This window comes from Leptonychotes weddellii, chromosome 10 (assembly GCF_054177405.1).
Source record: "Leptonychotes weddellii isolate Sample4059 chromosome 10, ASM5417740v2, whole genome shotgun sequence".
Lineage (NCBI taxonomy): Eukaryota > Metazoa > Chordata > Mammalia > Carnivora > Phocidae > Leptonychotes > Leptonychotes weddellii.
This window is the reverse complement of record NC_138378.1, coordinates 38,019-56,742: the sequence shown is the minus strand read 5'-3', so window position 1 is coordinate 56,742 and position 18,724 is coordinate 38,019. Positions and strand designations below refer to the sequence as shown.

Below are 18,724 nucleotides of genomic sequence, written 5' to 3'. Positions count from 1 at the left end.
AGTCTGAGGGTCATGCCCACACACGTTCCCATGTGTTCCCCTGAGTCTGAGGGTCATGCCCACACACGTTCCCATGTGTTCCCCTGAGTCTGAGGGTCATGCCCACACACGTTCCCATGTGTTCCCCTGAGTCTGAGGGTCATGCTCACACACGTTCCCATGTGGTTCCCTGAGTCTGAGGGTCATTGCACACACGTGTGACCTCATCTTCCCCTGAGTCTGAGGGTCATGCTCACACACGTTCCCATGTGTTCCCGAGTCTGACGGTCGTGCCCACACACGTTCCCATGTGTTCCTCTGAGTCTGAGGGTCATTGCACACACGTGTGACCTCATCTTCCCCTGAATCTGAGGGTCGAGCACATGTCCTTGTGTGATCATGGTCAGCCCGTCTCAAGGTTTTGTGATGTTCGCAAGACCTGAGAGAGAATGGAGGCCCTCCACGTGAATTTCAGGAAGTGGCAAGTCAAGATTCTTGCTTCTCAGAGGTTCTTCTATTCTTGTTTGGCTCTGCTTCCTTCCAAGGGAAACACTGTTCTGGGCTTTCTGTAATGCTGATTTAATGTTCCAGAAGGCACACCTGGGAAAGGGTGAAATCGCTAGCATGGATTCTTGCCTCCACAATTGCAGGCTGCGGACATTGAGGTGGATGAGAATGGAACCCTGGACTTGAGCATGCACAAACACCGCAAGCGAGAAAGTGCTTTCCCCAGCAGCAGCAGCCCTGGTGTGAAGTCTCCCGAAGCCTCCCAGCGCCAGAGCAGCACCAGCGCCCCGAGCAGCTCCATGACCTCGCCCCAGTCCAGCCAGGCTTCCCGCCAGGACGAGTGGGATCGACCTCTGGACTACACCAAGCCCAGCCGCCAACGAGAGGAGGAGCCCGAGGAGGTGGGTGTGGGGCCTGAGGGCTGGTGTGAAAAGTGCTTGCTTCTCCAGGAAGAGCTTCCAGGGTCCTGCCCCTGCCCGCATGGGGCCTTGCTACCTCTAGGAAGCTAGGAATCGGCCTGCCCTCCTGGGGCGTTTTTCACCCTCGGGCCATGCTGTGGTCTTGTCCCGTCTAAGAGAGAAGTTGTCTTCTCGCTTCCACGGATTCGGTGATCATCACCATTGTGGGCCCTTGGAAAGCATGGGGAGAAGGAGGGCTTCTTTCACATCCCATGGGAAATATTTGGGAATGGCTCCAAATTCCTGGGTTTTGTGGCCTCCCTGCAACCTGCTGTCCAGATAGGGACATCCTGAGTTCTGGCAGCAGTCCCTGCTCACCATCCATAGGACAACCCAGCCAGCTGGCTCCTTGGACAGAGGACCCCCTGTGGTGGGCAGTGGCCTGAGTCCCAAGACCAGCACCACCTGGTAAAGAGCAACAAGCCAGATGTCTTTGTCAGAGCTGCAGTTTGGGGACAGGGGGACATCCCTTTCTAACGACTCTACCCTCCTGAGAGTGGGACGGGTTGAAGGCTCTTCCCCACAGAGGTGTGCGTCCCGAGTAGCAGAGCCCAGCTGTGAGATGGTAGACTCTGGGGAGCCTCCACACAGTGTGGGCAGGCCTGCAGGTCCCCTCCCTTCTCTCTCCCCATCCCTGCCAGCACCCCACCCACCAACCCCAGAAGGGCAGGGGGGACGGTCCCTGTGGAAGATCCCTCTCTGGGAAACTACCATCCTGCAGTTCAACCCTCCCTCCCCCAGCTCCCTCTACATACCTCACATGTATCTCCACGTTATGGAGGAGCAGACTGGGCCCTGGGCTGAGGTCACTTGGCACAGTGGTGTGGCTATAACTTAGGGTTAGGCCCCAGAAGGGGGACACCTCTCAGAGTGAGCCCTGAGTGGAAGGGACTGGCCTGGGACATGGTCTCCTGGGACCGTGTGGGTGTTTTTCTCCCTGGTCACTGGGAGCCCAGTCTGAGGCCAGGTGGGGCCCTCTTATGGGGGAGCCACCAGTATAGTCTGCTCTTACCTTGTTCCAGTCCTGCCCCCAGGTTTAAGCCCCCTTCCTGGTGACTGCAGCCCCTCGCTTGGCCCCTCCCTGTCCCCTTCCATGACCCCCAGCTCAGGCTGACATCCGTGGCTGCCTTGCCCCTCCCCTTCTCCTTTCACACACCCTCTGAGCACCCCAAGACTCATGTCATCCGTCTCAGAGGTCCTGAGGTCCTTGCCCACAGAAGCCTGCCCCCATACTCCTCCCCACCGTCATTCTCCACCCTAGAGCCTCAGCTCACTCCCAGTCCCTTCCTCTCCTCCAGCCCCCTTCTGGGCACAGGTGGGTCACCCCCAGAAATGCCTCCCTCATCCAGGCATTCCTGGCCCCTCTACCGTGCCCCTGGACCCCTGACTCAGACTCTCTAGCTCCGCCTGAGGCTCCTTGATCCATCCTGTGTAAGGCTGCGCCCTCACCCTTAGCCTCACCTCCCATCCCAGCCTCTGGCAGCAGTCAGGGCGGTGTCCATGGGCCTCTGAGTTGCTCTCCCTGCACTGGAACAGCCTCCTCCCTGTGTTTCTGGGAAGCTGCCATCTACCCTGAGGACCCAGCTAAGGCCAGCTTGCTCAGGGGAAGGACCCGCTTCCCCGTGCCTCGTGTAGTGATCGTATCAGTGTATCAGTGCCAGGAATTGCACCCCCCGACACTGACGAGATTCACGGTCAGGTCCCAAGAGCCTCTGCTGCTCTGGGCTCTGCACTTTGGATCCCCAGAAATCCCGTAAGGGGCTGCTATTATCTCAAGTTTGAAAGTGTACCATCTGGGCCCGGAGAGGCTGAACACCTTGCCTGAGACACATACACATGCCAGCACTGGGATTTGGACCAGGAACGAGCACAGACCCACTTGCAGGGTGTTGACCTTCTCTACTTTTGCCCTTACTCAACCCTGTGTCCATAGTATCCTGCCCTCTGCTGGTTACCGATCCCCTCCAGACCTAGAACTTGAGCTTATGAAGGGCCTGCTGTGGTCGGGGCCTGGCGCTGGCTGGGAAGGTACAGGGGGTCACAAGGTCACATTTTGTATGCTATTGCTCGCCTTGTGTTCTCCTCGTCCTAGCATCTCAACAAACACTTGTTTGGTGTTACTATCTGTTGAGCCCCAAGGAGCTGCACTCTGTGTAGGTTCTTGTGTCTAGAAGGTGGCCCAGCGGCGGTTAGGTGGAGGTGACCCACACGCCCGAGGCCGTGGGAGGGTGGCGCAGCCGGCCACACCGGGCAGCATCCAGGCCTGCTCATCCCTGGGGCAGCTGAGCAGCTCTGGCCGAGGTGGGGGAGCGCCCTAGCCCCTCAGGGGTGCTGTCTTCTGTGCTTTCTTTTTTTGGGGGGGTAAGGCTTCCTCCCTCATCCAGAAGGCAGGAGACTCCAGAAAATGTCTCTGCGAACACTGTTTGAAGGGTCCCTCTCCCTCAGCCCCCGGGTCGGGCGCCCGGCCCCCCGCCAGCTGGTTAAAACGTCTCCCTGCTGGTTTTTTGCAGTCAGAGCCAGCAGCCCATTCTTTTGCTTCTTCTGAAGCAGATGACCAGGAAGTGTCGGAAGAGAGTTTTGAGGAGCGGAAGTATCCTGGGGAAGTTACCCTGACCAACTTTAAGATGAAGTTTCTCTCCAAGGAAATAAAGAAGGAGCTGCTCACGTAAGTCCCCACCTGGACCAAGAGGAGTCCCCGAGAACCTTCATTGTCTGGAAGAAAGCGTGCCCTGGTCTGAGTCCCTAATGACCGGATCTGCTCAGCCCCAGGCCTTGTCCCTGCCCCGGCTTAGCTCCGACCATCCTCTTGGCCGGAGAGGTTGGGCGTCCTGCACGACGACCCTCTTGAGCCTGGCAATGGGTGACAGGTTTTCCGTCATCTCTGCGCTGCACTTGGATCTAACACAAACTTCTAAAGTGTAAGAGCAAGGAAGAGCTGCTGTTCGGGCCCAAAGAGCAAGACGAGGGCCGAGGGAAGCTGACCCTCTCCCGAGCCACAGCCATCTGCCCTGGCTTACAGAGCCCAGGCCTGACGTGCGCTCTGCTTTAGGACTCAGTGCCCTCGGCTCTGGCAGCCCAGCTAGCCCCTTTGAGCTGGTCTTCACGGGGTCCAAGCAGATGCCATTGCAGACTGGGGAAGCTGCTGGTAGATAGGAGTCACCCTATGGTTGGATGCCACCCCACAGCCTTGCCCTGTTGGTTCTTGACACTTTCAAACTTGAGATAATAGCAGCCCCTTGCGGGATTTCTGGGGATCCAAAGCGCAGAGCCCAGAGCAGCGGAGGCTCTTGGGGCCTGACAGGGCGAGTCAACCCCTGTTGGAGAAGCCCGTCTTCTACAGGACTGTGGGAGCTGGCATCTGTGCCGCTGGGGACTCAGCCTTCCCCTGTGCTCAGTTTGCCCCTGGGGTTCCTCTTCTCCTTGCTATGAACCAAACCTGTAGCTGACTCTTCCCAGGCTCTGGTCTGGGACCTTGTCCTCAGGGAGGGTCATGCCGCTTTAGGAAAGAACCGCCGGCCTACACGTTCATGGGTGCACACACGTGTGCATGCAGAGGCATCCTAGCTTCAAGCTGAGCTTGAATTCGGTTCCTTTTTCCTCCTTGAGTTAAGTTGTGTGGGAGAAGCTTGCAGTCCGAGGACCGAGGGGGGAGGAGTCGCCCCTTGGCTCGTGGGTGAGTCAAGAACAAGTGTTGGCCACTCTCCCCGAGTGGGCTCCGCCCGGGGGGCAGGCCTGGCAGGTGTGCCTTGCTCTCTGTTCTGACACTCTTTTTCCTTTGTTCAGCTGCCCCACCCCTGGCTGTGATGGCAGTGGCCACATCACCGGGAACTATGCCTCTCACCGCAGGTTCGTCCCTGCTCGGGTCCAGCCTGGCCTGGGTGCTGTGTGGTGGGTCTTCCCCTCCCCTCCTCTGCTCCCCCTCTGGCTCACCCCAGTGTCCCATCTCTTCTCTTTCAGCCTCTCTGGTTGCCCTCTTGCTGACAAGAGCCTCAGAAACCTCATGGCTGCCCATTCTGCTGACCTCAAGTATGTCTGCCCTCCTGGCCTCCCGTCTCTTGGGTGGCTCCCTTGCTCTGTTCTCTCCTTCCATGAGGCCCCAGCCAAAGTCGGCCTTCTCCAGGGCTCCAGCCCCAGGGGAGCCCCTCCCAGCAGGATGGGGCAGAGAGACAGGCCATGGAGGGGCCGACCTGCTTGCCGGGGGCTCCTGCTGCTGCCGCCTGTGTGTCTCTGCTCTGAGTGTTGCTGTCTGCCTGTCCCTTGCTGCAGGCCCCTGTGCTGCCCTTGGCCCTGCCCACTGCTCTGAGGACAGAGGGCCGGAGGACCCGCCTCCAGCTCCTGATGGCCCAGCCCACCCTCCCTCTCCCGAGGACCCAGTATGGGGTTGTCTGGGCCTGCTTCTGTCACTGCCCTTGCGGTGTGGGAGAAGCCCAGAGCTGGCCTTGGCGTCTAAGTCTTGCTGTGGCTCAGCGGGCTTCAGGCTGCGCGGCTCTCGCTAAGGGATCTGGGTGCTGATGATGCAAGAGAAAACTCTTTGCCCTGCCCTTCTCCTACGACACCTGCAGCTGCTTCTGTCTTGGCCCCTGGTGATCCTCCCAGATATGCCTCTCCATGCTCATCCCCTTCTCCTTGCTGAGCGTCCCCTCTTTCTGCTTTTCCTCCCTGTCCCTAACACACAGGCAGGCCAGGCCTTGTGGGCACCAACTAGCCTGCTTGACTGCCCTGCTCAGATGTGATGGAAGCACCCAGAGGTTTCCCAGGTTATCAGTGTCCTCTTGGGGCTGGAGTTGGGGACTGTCATTGCCTTTGGTTTTTATGCATTCAGTTGAGCCACTGTGACCCTGAGCCATGCAGTGCTGATCCTGGGCTCCCAGGCTGAGCAGAGGCTCAGGAAGGAGGTCCTACTCTTGTCCTCTCAGCTCACTCCCTCTCCAGGGGTGTTCGTCCCTCCCTTGAGCCTTCATATCGGGTGCCACTGAATCTAGGCTCATTCTGTCTGGGGCCAGATAGGAGCCGGGGCCCTAGGGCCTCTAAGATGAGGAGCTGTTGCTGCCAAAGGCTTCCAAGGGGCCTGAGCTGATTTAGAAACAGGGCAGAAAGCTCTAGATCTCTAGAGTGCCCCCATCCTGCCAGCCTCCTCTTTGTCACTCTGGGGAGGCTGTTCTGGTCCCAGCAGCCAGAAGCGTGTCATTGCCCCTTGTTACCAATGGGGCCCTCTGTTCTGGGCAAGGTCCACCACCAGAATCGTCCTTCTAAGAGCTAACAGCTTTAACGTGAACATTTTCTGAGACTCAGCTCATCATGGCAGATTCACATGCTCACTCATCCACTCCCGTGTCCAGCCCCAGACATCCAGTTGAAACCATCCGTCCTGCAGGCTCAGGACCCTCTTCATCCACCTCCCCTCCCTTTCCTTCCTCTCTTCTCCTAACCTCTTTCCTATGTTTTTTTTTCCTATTTCCTTTCCCAATTCAACTTGCATTTTAACTGTAATTAGTTTTCATGGTTTTCCAGTTTGAGGGCCAGAATGATTTTAGAGCTCTCAGACCTTTCTTCCTGCAGAGCAGGGGCTCAGGGCCTGGACTGGGTCTGGAAACATGGCCATCTGGGAGCGTTAGTGCTCGTCTACGACTAAGAGCCTATGAGGAACCTTAACCCAAACTTGTTTAGAAATAGCAACAGAAGGTCTTGTGTGGAAACAAGTCACTCATCAGCTTTGGCAAGGTCTGGGAAGGTGCCCCAACTCCCCCCAAGCTCTTCTCTGGCCCCAGAGCTCTTTCTGTGGGAGTCAACTCTGTCCTCTCGGGCCACAGCGAGGGCTGGGGGTGGATGCGGGCAGGCCTCCAAGATGGTCCTGGCGTGCTGGTGCTTCCCTCTTCTTCCTCCCTCCTCCTGTCCAGTGGGCATCTTGTAGAGGCTGCTCCTGACCAGCCTTGTGGCGGTGATGGGGGAAGGTGACCTGTCCCCAGAGAGGAAAAGACACCTACATCACTGCCTTGCAAATGGGGCTCCTTTGGTGGCCTCCCTATCAACAACTGGGTGCAGTGACAGCCTCAGATCATGTGTTTTCTGTGCTTTAATCGAATCCCAAGGGCATTTGCTCTTCCCTACCAAATGCCCAGTGTGGTCAGGGGCTGGGGACACAGCTGCCTTGGGCCACTCAGCCCAGTCTGTGTGTGGGGAGTTGAGGTGCAGGGTGCGTACCCTGCAAGTGGTGTGATGGGGGCTCTGACAGGTGGGGGTGGCCTCCTCACCATGGGACAGGGATGGGGCTCTGAGACGAGACCTGGTGTGTGCCATCAAGCTATAGTGTGTCCTTTAGACACAGGATTCTTCCTCTTGCCCAGACAATGCACTCAGAAGCAGATGGTGGGGTTCCTGCAACTGATCCTGTGGGTCCTCAGGGGCACGAGAGTGGCTGACACAGCCAGCGCCCAGCATGGATACCTGCTTCTCTAGCCACATGAACATCATCTTCTACTGGCCACGCCTTTTGGGAAAAGCCATTGAATTGGGCCTCAGCAAGGAGTGCATATGCCCCCCGCCCCCGCCGCCCCCGGTCTGGAGAAGGTGTGCCTCAGTGGGCCCCCTTGTGCTGGGACCTGGCAGGGACCATCCCCATGTGCATGCTCTCTCCTGCCAGCCTTACTCACAGGTGCCACGGGGGCTGCACCAGAGACCAGACCTGCACTTACTGGCACCGAGGCCTGGGGCTGCTGATGCCCTGCCCACCACCTGCAGCACTGACCTTGAGTTCTGCCATGTTTTCCCGAAGCCGAGAAAGAGTGGAGCCCCAGGCGGCCACCCGAGCACCTGCAAACCCAGGAAGGAGAAGCACCCTCCTCAGTCTCTGCACTTAGCCTTCCAGAGAGCAGGAACAGGGCTCCTGCTAGTGCGGGCCATGAGAACGCTTGGCAGGGCACTCTGAGCTGAGGAGGGTGCAGGGAGGCATCAATGGGGCCTTGGCCTCAGCGGAGAGTAGCGTGAGGGCATACCATGACATGCCTGAAGGACTTGGTGTCCACAGCAAGGGGCCAACCACTGCAGCTCACACCCTGGGACCTCGGATGATGCAGAGGCACAGAGTGTCCCAGCAGGACCTTTGTACGGGTTGGGGGTTTTTGTGAAAGGAGAGAAGCTCACGTAGATGGAGGTGGTGTGTGGTTTCTATTAAAATGCAAAAACCTTCTTGCCCTAGACGTGTGTGGGTTGAAATGTGACCACACATGACCAGAGTAGGAGCCATCATAATCTCATAGGGTTTGAGTTATCCCTAAATCCGACAGGAGGGCGATTGGACTGGTGGGCCTGCTGTCAGCCCAGGGAGGCTTCCCACGTGTGGCCTGCAGGACAGGGATGAAGGGGATGCCTTGAGAAAGACAGTGGGATTGGAGAAGAAGCTGGTGGGATGGGCATTGACCCCTCCCATGTTGCCACACCAGCTTTGCGCTTCCTCTGAGGGGAAGAGGCAGTTCTGGCCTGCTGAGTTCTAGGAGGCAGCCGAAGAGCTGTGGGGGGGGGTGGTCCTTTGGCTGTGCCGGCTTCCTGCTCCAAATACCAGATGCTGCATTGGCCGGTGGAAGAGGTTGCTGAGGAAGGGCTGTGGGCACAGCACAGGAGCCTAAGTGCCTTAGGGAACTCCACTGACTGAGAGGCAGAGACCCGTGTCCTGTTTCAGCTGATGTGAGTCCCCATAACCCTCTTGGGCCTCGGCTCCCATGGTTTCTTCTCTGTGTGAGGATGAAACCAGAACCCGCAGATGAGTGTTCTGTGAGATCCCAGATGCAAACACCAAGGTCCTGCTAGGTCCCACAGGGTTGGAGCTGCGCCCTTCCATGGAACAAGGTACAAAGTGGCAGACCTGCTCTGGAGATTTCTGGTGGATCCACCTGCAGAATCAGGCACACCTCCCCATTCTGGCACCAGCAGGAACTCACTCGCTCTTCTGCCATGGACATACAGGGAAGAATAATTTAAGAAAACCCATACTTTTGTATTAAAGTGTAATTTTCACTTTCTATGGGATATGTTTGTCAAACATTTTGCACGCATCAAGTTGGGCTTCTGTGTTTGTGACCCCCTCCTCACCCTTGGCCAGTGCCTGCCACCGCTGAACAGCCTCTGGCTGTGGGACTTCTGCACTCACTGAGAAATCCACCTCTAGGTGACGGTGCTGTGGATGGTGTGTCATGCGTGCTCAGTAGACATCAGTTCATTCGCTCAGGTGGTGGCAATCCTCCATGAAAACAACCCCTCCTCCTCCTAGTCATGTCAAGGAAGATGAGCCCATCTTAACTGTTAGGGTTGCCTTTCTGAATGCTGCTTAAAGGCCCATATGTGTTCTGGAACCTTCTAGTCCAGCCTAGAACCCCGTCGAAGGCTGAAATGGCAGCCCGTGATTCCTGCAGTGGAGATGTACTCTTGTCTTGGCCTTCTTGGACCCACTGGGGAGACCGGGTGGCAACGTTCTGAAGGCCAGGCGTCATGGCAGCAGGCTGGCCAGGACCGCACGCCATTTCTGAGATCAGTGCTGAGGAGGCGGGTGGGCCCACTTGGGGGCTGGGCACCGAGGGGGCCTTTCTGGTCACGTGTCTTCCCTGGCTCTGGTTCCAGCTCCGCTGTCCTCCACAGGTGCCCCACACCCGGCTGTGACGGCTCTGGCCACATAACTGGGAACTACGCCTCCCACCGAAGGTGAGCCTGCCGTGCCCGGGGTGCCAGGCCAGATGGAGTGGGATGGGTCTCTTCCTCAGACAAAGTTGCAGTGCTCCAAATAAGACAATAATGTTGCTGGCAGCTGGAGCCTGATTCATCTCTGTCATCTGAATTGATGTTCCTGAAGCCCGATCAGGTCGCCCTCTGCCACCAGACCTGAAGGGCTCGTGGTGACACCTCCTGCCATCGCCCTCCTGCCCTTGAGAGTGCTCCAGGACAGAAGTTCCCTTGGGATCCCCTGGGGGTGGCTGGCCACAGAGCTGGAAGGGATGCATGGAGCAGATGGGTGGGAGAAGTTGCTGTTCTGGGACCACAGTGGCTTTTTTTTCCTTTTTCAAAACTAGCTTGTCAGGCTGCCCTCGTGCCAAGAAAAGTGGAGCCAGGGTGACACCCACCAAGGACGACAAGGAAGACCCTGAGCTGATGAAGTAAGTTGGGGTCTTGCTGACTCCTGTGGTTGTTTTGCAGAATTGGGATGTTCCTGTATGTTATAATTTTAGAAAGCTCCTTCTAGACTCCTTTTTCATTAGCACAGCTGGTCAATGACAATGCCCATTTTTACCGAAGTTCTCCTACTGTGCATGTGGACATCTGTGAAGCTGTGAGCTATGTGTGTTGTATCAAGAGCACGCAGAGGCACTGGCTTCCGTCTGGGCTCCTCAGATCTGGGGGTATTTGATGGGGCCAGGAGAGACAAAGGGCCCCGCTGCCCGTGCACCTGGGGGGTCACCTGGGTGAGGGCTCAGGGCATGGAGCAGCCCCCCAGGGTGCTCATGGGTATTGAAGCCTGCACAGCTGTGGTCTGATGGGAAAGGACAGGTGCAGGAGTCAAGGAGGAGAGGATGGTTAGAAAGATGATCAGTTTTTGAATTGTGTGTGTCTGCACACTCACATACCTTTGCAGGGAGCTGGTATGGAAGGGGGGAACCCAGGAGGGTCACCCTGAACAGGGACCTCGACACTGCTGTGGGGAGGAGCAAGGACATCCTGGGCTTTACATGATCAAAGTCCTTGATACCCACCACTGACCGTCTCATGGGGGTGCCTAATGTGTCATCAGGGGGATTGCGTGTGAACTCTGACCCTGTGAGTGCCCCACTTGGTAGGGATTGCATCATTGCAAGTTTATGCTTCCAGAAGGGAACTTGCCCCCTGAACCCCCCCCCCCTTGCCGGTAGGGGCAAGGCTGGGCCACAGGGGCAAACAGAGTGACCCACCATTCAATTTTCCCAGGACTTTCAGAGCTGACAGTGAACAGAGCACTGGGTCCCCTTGCCAGCTGAGGAGTGGAAGGGAAGGGTTCTGGCTGTGTCGTGGCGCAGGCCTTGGGGCTGGCTTGGTCAGGGCATGGCCAGGCAGGTGCACAGAAAGCCCAGCTGCCCTGATTGCGTTGCCTTTGGGCCAAGAGTAGCTGGATGCTCACCCCTGCTGAGGGGAGCAACCTGGACCAAGAGTCAGTAGCTCCTCCTTGGAGCTCACCCCAGCTGCACCTAAACATCTGCTTGGCTACAGAGGAGAGACCTGATTGACCAGCATCACATCCTTCCAAGGGGCTGGCCCCACCAGCTGTTTGGTGTAAAAAGGCTGTGGCTTGTTTATTTAATTTAGTTTTTACAATAAAACTATAATGAATGCTAACTCAAAAATGCAAAGTATGTGGATGTTGGTGTCATGAATGCAGCCCACTAAATGCTAGGATGGAGGAAGAACATTTATCCTTCTGAGAAGCCATATAAACACAAGCTGCTATGGATTAGAAAGGATCCTGCTGTAGGGTTATGATAAGTGAATTGTGCTGCATTTGCAAATGATTAAAATCAAGATCAGCATTTTTCAAGTTAACTGGGAAAAATGGTTTTCCTCCTCCTAATGTGCTGTCAACTTCGCTTTTTAAAAAACAAGATTTTTGCAGCCAAGTGGAGAATATGACTTAGAAGCAGGTCAGCATTTACAGGATGGATGAAGTTCCTAATGGCTCCATGGCAAGGCGGGCTGGGGGGGGTGCCCATTCAGCACCTCCATTTTATAGGGCCTCCTTCCCAGCCATAAACTTCAACTGTATTTATAACAACAAGTGCAGACCACAGCAGAAACTTTAATCGGTGTGTCAGGTCCTGTCGAGTGACGGGATTTTGTGAGCATGTGCTTGCTCGCTGTGATTGTGGAAGGCTGGTGGGGGAAGAGTTCCCTTTTATGACATCTTGTGTCTGCACCATTTGAGATTAAGTCATGTCAGTAGATTGTGGTAAATCCCTTTGGCCAAAATGAAATAACTGGCCATAAAAGTTTGTGGATGTTCCAGTGTGGGGGTTAGGAGCTCAACGCCCATCGCCTGTGGAGAGCCCCCCACCCCCACCACTGTCCCCAGCCACACCGACATCTGACAAAAGAGATGCGCCTCTGACCTTGGGGTCCTGGCAGCCCCACCACTGGCTCACCTGGGAGGTACAGAAGCTGACTGACTTGGCACCCCACACACATCTTAGTGTGAGGTCACCTGATAGCTCTGAAGATTTGGATACTGGATGTGGAGGGGAAGAAAAGCAGTGTTGCTGTCCACATGTCTGAAATACCCACTATGAATAAATTCCAGGGAATCATTCCTGATGAGGAGGGTTAGGGTTTTGCAAAGAATGTGAGTAAAAGGAATTCAGATCAAGTCTGTGTTGTAACCGTGAAGAGCTGCCTCTCATTTGGTCTTTTGATCTTGTTCTGTTGGGTGCTCAGACGTGCTTCAGTGTCCGCGGGACCCCACAGTTGGGAGGTATCCAGGTGTGAGGGGCAGACGTAGAGTGGATCCTCCCCAAGCTCCTTGCAGGGCCTATGGCAGTATCTTCACTCTGGACTGCTTGCCGAGATGACCTTGGACTGGCTCAGGGCCATCCTGCATGTCTGAGGCCCATGTGTGTGGGACAAAGACGAGAGAGGGATGGGCACCAAGAGAGGAGACAAATGAGGACGGATCCAGGCCAAGGAGGCTAGGAAAATGTCTGCAGTGGCCACCTTGGGGGCAAGGCCATAGTGTGGGGGCAACTGCTGGGCAGCAAGGCCCCGTCCCCTCACCTGCTGCGGCAGGAGCCCCCGGGCGGCCCTTGCCCTCCAAAAGACTTCCTGCCTCTGACTTCCCCACCCCAGAGACCTCTCCCTACACTGGGGCAACATGTCCCTTTTCAAGGTCCTGTGTGTTTGGCAGGTCTGCAGCCCCTAAAAAGTGGGTAAAAACAAATGGCAAATTATATGAGTCTCTTTTGCTGGAGGGAGAAAACTGAGAACTTGCAGGTGCAGGATCTCATCCTCAGTCAGTTGTTGGTTCCTAGGTGGTCCTGAGCTCAGATCCCATGATTCTGAAATGTTGGTGCTCAGAAGGTATCTCAGGGAGTTCCTGGTCCTGGTCTGTCCTGAAGGCCATGAAGGTGGATGGCCAGAGCCCTCTGCATCAGCTGGTTTTCTGTGGTGCACGGATTCCAATGGCAGCATGAGGGGGATTCACTCTGAACCTTTCTCCAGTTACCTCACCTGTTCCTGGGGCTTGTGTTATTTCTTCAAGGGATTCTCTCCTTGTCCTGGAACAACATGAACAAAGGAAAAATACCATTCCAAGCCAGCCTCGGGCAGGAGGCACAATGGAATGTCTGAACCGAATCTTTCTTGCACGAGCCCTGTGGCCTGGGTTCTTCCTTCCAGAACACACATTTCAGATGTGGCGAAGCTGGGACATCTATGGACATCATGCCTTGACAGTCTCATTTTGGGATGCTGTGGGGTGATGGGGCCTCTGCTGTCCCCACACTGCATGGCTGCATGTGCACTTGTGACCTTCTGTGATCCCCAGGGCCCCCGGCACTTTGCTTGGTGCAATCCCCAGGGTGTGGCCTCCACATTCCTGGGGTGATGTAGACGTGATGTGGCAGCAAGGTCTAGGTGTAGACCCAGAAGCTCCAGAGAGCTAGCCCAGGGCCCAGGGGCATCATGGCTCCTGAGGGGTGGAGAGAGAGGGTAGCTGCTGACCTTCCAGGGATGCAGGGGGCGTGAGGCTGCGGCTGGAGAGGGAACATGATCTCTGCTGCCTTCGTGTCTGGTTGGGAAGGCTTCAGGAATCACTCGGACAGTGGGAGTTTATCCAGGAGCCCCCAGCAGTCTCAGTGTCTGGCTTGGGAGAGTCTCTGGGCTTCTTCTCCCTCCTCCAGTGCCCTGTGCTCACCTCTGACCTCTTTGTGCCAGGTGCCCTGTTCCAGGCTGTGTGGGGCTTGGTCACATCAGCGGCAAATACGCCTCCCACAGAAGTGCATCTGGCTGCCCACTGGCCGCACGGAGGCAGAAAGAGGGTTCCCTTAATGGCTCACCCTTTTCCTGGAAATCTCTGAAGAACGAGGGGCCTACCTGCCCCACTCCAGGCTGTGATGGCTCTGGCCACGCCAACGGTAGCTTCCTCACCCACAGGAGGTAACTGCCCTGCACACCCTGCGTTTCATCGGGACCCCAGCCTTGGGCATGTGAGCAAGGCTCTTCCGGAAGGGTCAGACTAGGGCTCAGTCATGGCCTATAGTTTCTCTAGGGAAAAGCAAGGCCCAGCATGGTAGCCGACTGGGGGAAGCCATAGACAATCTGTTGGGACGAGATCATGGTGTTTGTGACACGTGTCACCCCCCCCCATGTGGCTACTGTCATGAGCCCCCTTCTACAACCCAGTAGAGTCCCTCCAGCAAGAGTGAGCAGAGCCCTGAGTCTGGTGTGTGCATTCTGGAAACAGGCTGCCAGCTTCTCATGAAAGGCTTTGTCATACCTCATGCCCTGCCCCTCCCTCTGGGGCCTCTTCTTTGACTTTTGGGTCTAGGCCTCTGCCTGTTGTGGAAGGGACATGGTGGCGAGAGCCCTCCCTGCCTGGGCTCTCGCTTGCCCCCCTATACCTGCTCCAGGGCTGGGGGGGCCTTGGATCCCCCATTCTCTTCCTCTGTGTGTCAGGCAGCTGAGGTGTTGGCCGAGGTGCAGGGGGTTGCCACACAGTCCTTCAGAAACCTTCTTCGTCTTTCTTTTGTTCTGCCCTTGTCTCTCCACCTACAAGATTAATTAGCTCATTCATTCCACAAGCCTTTACTGAGCGTCCACCACATACCAGGCCCTGAGACAGAGCAGAGAACAAGAGTTGATCTGAGCCAGGCGGATGGGGCACCGACTATAAGCAAACAAATGAGTGAGGTACCTAGGATGGCCAAAGGGGTAGATGCTGTGGGGAGAATAGTGGCAGGGAGGAGTTAGGGAGGCCTCTCTGAGAAAGGGGTAAGGCGCTGGCCCCACACCATCTGGGGACGAACCTTTAAGGCAGTGGCCAGAGCTGGGAAAGGCCTGGGGGCTGGAGCCAGGGAACAGGGAGCAAAAGGAGATAAATGAGAAAGTTCCAAGCCAGGATCCTACCAGGCTGCCAGCCAGTGAGGACTTGGTTTCATTATGATGTGTCATCTTGGCCTGGCCCTTGGTGTGTGACTTTGGACTGGTTTTTGGTGTGTGACCTTTGCTTCCAGTTTATCCGGCTGTCCCAGAGCAACCTTTGCTGGAAAGAAGGGAAAAGTCTCAGGGGATGAGGTTCTCAGCACGAAGTTCAAGACGAGTGATGGTAAGGTTCCTGTAGTTCCTCCAAGGGATCTCTGTAACCTGGGTGAGTGAGCAGTGCTGGTGGAAGGGGTTAGGGAGCCAGAGTCCCTCCTGGAGTGAATCATGGTGGAGACAGACCCCTGACCTGAGCCGACAGGTCTCCCAGCCTCAGCTCTGAACCCCTGGTTGCCTGGAGTCTGGGCTCCTGGCCCTCAAGTGGCCATGCTTGCTTTAACTTGGGTATTGGTAAGTGTTGGCATCAGAGAACCCTGCAGGCAGCATCAGAAGCCATGTTCTCGGGGTTTGTAGAGTTGTGAATTCAGTTTCAAGGAAGAGGGAAGCTGAGGAAATTCAGCACCACCTGGAAAACTTCCATCTTTATCTTAGCGATTAATACCTGACAGAGAGATTTATATCCTCCTACCCATCACCCAGGGTCAGGAGGCAGATGTAGGCATATGGCTACTAGTCTCCAAGCCCGACTTTTCCAGCATGACATGTGGGATATGAGCTGCCTAGCATGCCAGGCCGGTTACCTCTGTTTGGAAAGGGTCCTTTGTTCCACCTAGAAAATAGGCCTCTACTGCACCCCCACATGCTGGCCTGGGCGTAAAGCCAAGAGCCACAACCAAGGTTTTTCTCTGGAGCAGTATTGGAGAATGATGAGGAGATCAAGCAGCTGAACCAGGAGATTCGCGACCTGAATGAGTCCAACTCTGAGATGGAGGCCGCCATGGTGCAGCTGCAGTCCCAGGTGGGTGGCACAACTGTAGTCCCAGGTGCAGTCCCAGGTGGGTGGCGCAGCTGCAGTCCCAGGTGCAGTCCCAGGTGGGTGGCGCAGCTGCAGTCCCAGGTGGGTGGTGTTGCCACCCAACCCAAGGGGGTCCTTGTCCTCAGCCTCCTCTTCCATGAGGCAGGAGAGCTGAGCTCGTCAAGGTTGCTGTTAGGCTGAGCTGACAGTGCAGCTCTCAGGGACACTCAGAACAAGCCACACCTGCCAGCTTTGGTAGTTCTTCTAGCAGTAGGGGTCCTGAGGTGCCCATGCTGGGGGTCCCATCAGGGTTAGTGGTCCCGTCAGGGTTGACTGCTGGCCCTGTCAGTAGGAGTAGTATCGCAGGCTAGGTTCTGAGGGCCTGGCTGGGAGGCTGATTCTACCCCAGAGCTGCCATATAGCAGCTTAGTAACCTGGCAAACCTGTTATCAGTCTGTACCTTGATGTCCTTACTGGTAGAATGGGGATGATAATAGGAATCAACTCTGTGAGGTTGTTGTAAGATAAACGCATTTCTATGGGAAAGTGTCTGACCCCAAAAGAGTCACTATTGTTGGGTGATAGGGTTACAAATTACTTTAAGTATATGTGTCATATCTCTCTGATTTCCCCCAAATGAACATTGGTCATCAGAAAAAAAAAATGCAATGAGGGTCTTATTTTGAAAAGAAGCCCTGTCCTTAGCTGTTGAGTAAGGGGCCAGAGCAAGAGCTGGGGCACAGAAGGAGTGGCCACACATAGCTCTGTCCCCTATGGCTGGAGGGACAGAGGGACAAGGAGGTGACCGGGCCCTGCAGGATCTGAGGGCAGAAAGCACAGATGGGAAGGTAGCCCTTCCCAGAGGCTGCAGTGTGACATATTAGAGCCCCATGTATCTTGTTATGCTGTCTCTTCTCTCATTGGCCAAGAGGCTTTTATGCTGACCTCCTGTGACTTGGAAGCCTAGATAAAATAGCATCCGCCTGTAGAGATCAGGAAGGGTCTTCGTCTGCCATGCACCATCTTCCCCAGGCTCACAGGCAGTAGAAGCAGAGGAGTATTGGGGCATCTCTGGGTGCCGAGACACATCACTGGGTAACCACCACCCTCTGTCTCTCACTGCTCTCTCTCTTCCTGAAGTAACCTTGGGACAGCACCTCTGATGTCTTTTCTTTTCTTTTTTAATCCTTTCTTTCTTTTCCTTTTTCTTTCTTTCTTTCTTCCTTCCTTTCTTTCTTTTTCTTTCTTTCTTTCTTTCTTTTTTTTTTTTTGCTGATTTCCATCTTTTTATTCACTGGCATCTTTTTGGACTGACTCAGAGCCCCCTTTCCTCTAGAGGGAGTTTTGAGTCCTGTGCTCTGCAGAAAGTCTCAGGCAAAGAGAAGGCAGGCCCCTAACTCCTACTCAAACTGTTTTAAGCCAAAGACTTGTCACCAGGTGATGAAGCATGATGTTTCCCAGCCATGTGGTTGGAAGAAAGCACTCCACCCCATGCATTGCCCCTTAAAAGGCAGCTCACCTTTGTGCTCCTAGGGGATGGCTCAATGAGTCACACACATTGTGTGAGCTTGCCGCAGCCCAAGGCTCCCTTGAGATGCAGTCAGGTTGGGAGCTGCCCTCCCAAGCAAGTTTTCTCCAGACTGGGCCCCAGGGCAGGCTTCCTACCTTCCTCACACTGGCTGTGAACCTCTGCATAGGATTGTGCTGACCCTGAGACTCACCTCTCTGATCACCTGAGCTGCCCAGAGCATTCAGGACTGCCCATGACCATCAGCCCTGTTGTCACTGTCACTGTAAGGGTGTGCTGGAGGGGTCATCGACTGGCTCCACTCAGCTAGGAGTTGCAGAGGGAGAAGCAGTTGCCTGTTCTGCTTGCCTTCCACAGCTTTATTAAGGCATTTTGTTGGTCTTTCTGGTGGGGGAAAGACCCAAAGGTGGCCAGACACCCCACCAAGTGGATGCAGTATTCCCATTACAGACAAGGAAGAAGGAACATGGTGAACTTAACTGCGCAGCTCGTGGTGGGCTGGGATTTGAGCCCAGGGTGCTTTGGAGTCTGTGTTCCTCCCTGACCCTGCAGGACAGATGTGGCACAGAAGGCTATGGCCCCACACAGTCCCTGGCTCAGTCACTGCATCCCCTCCTCCACCCAGGGACCAGGGTCCCTGCCTCTTCACCTTCTCCCAGAGAGACATGAAGTGTGGCACAGTTAGCATGCTGGGTTGTCTCAGGAGGACCTGAGGGATGTGGTCCATGGGACTCCCATGGCAGGAGGCATTTCCCATCTCGGTCTGGTGCAGATCTCCTCCATGGAAAAGAGCCTAAAGAACATCGAAGAGGAGAACAAGCTCATCGAGGAACAGAATGAAGCCCTGTTTCTGGAGCTGTCGGGCCTGAGCCAGGCCCTCATCCAAAGTCTTGCCAACATCCGCCTTCCGCACATGGTAAGCAGGATGTGGCCCTGCGGGCACGCAGCTGAGCTGGTAGCTGACCCCCAGGACTCTGGGGTAGGTGAGGAGGGCAGGGCACCCCTCTGCCGCAAGGGCCCCGATCCAGGTGCTTTGCCCGGCAGGCTGCTGGCCGTGGTGGCTCTAGATCTCCTGAAGAGCTTCGGAATCCACAGCAGAATACTCATGGTTGTTTCAGCCCAAGGGTGCCAGTGGTGCCCCTGGTAGGTGTGGGCTTGTCTCAGGGGGCGTTCTATGTTCATCCATAGATTTCTGTGGCT

The 18,724-nt window shown here is 55.7% G+C and overlaps 1 protein-coding gene across 1 annotated transcript in view; it reads left to right on the top strand.

Annotated features, from left to right (window-relative positions):
• MYT1 (myelin transcription factor 1) overlaps window positions 1-18,724 on the top strand; it is a 65,962-nt gene that overhangs the window by 45,271 nt on the left and 1,967 nt on the right. The window contains exons 12-21 of the mRNA XM_081832249.1: window positions 630-887; window positions 3,455-3,609; window positions 4,728-4,790; window positions 4,902-4,970; window positions 9,573-9,635; window positions 10,001-10,084; window positions 13,878-14,099; window positions 15,176-15,267; window positions 15,896-15,999; window positions 18,297-18,440. Of these exons, the coding sequence (XP_081688375.1) occupies window positions 630-887; window positions 3,455-3,609; window positions 4,728-4,790; window positions 4,902-4,970; window positions 9,573-9,635; window positions 10,001-10,084; window positions 13,878-14,099; window positions 15,176-15,267; window positions 15,896-15,999; window positions 18,297-18,440 (1,254 nt within the window). The remainder of the gene's footprint in view (window positions 1-629; window positions 888-3,454; window positions 3,610-4,727; window positions 4,791-4,901; window positions 4,971-9,572; window positions 9,636-10,000; window positions 10,085-13,877; window positions 14,100-15,175; window positions 15,268-15,895; window positions 16,000-18,296; window positions 18,441-18,724) is intronic.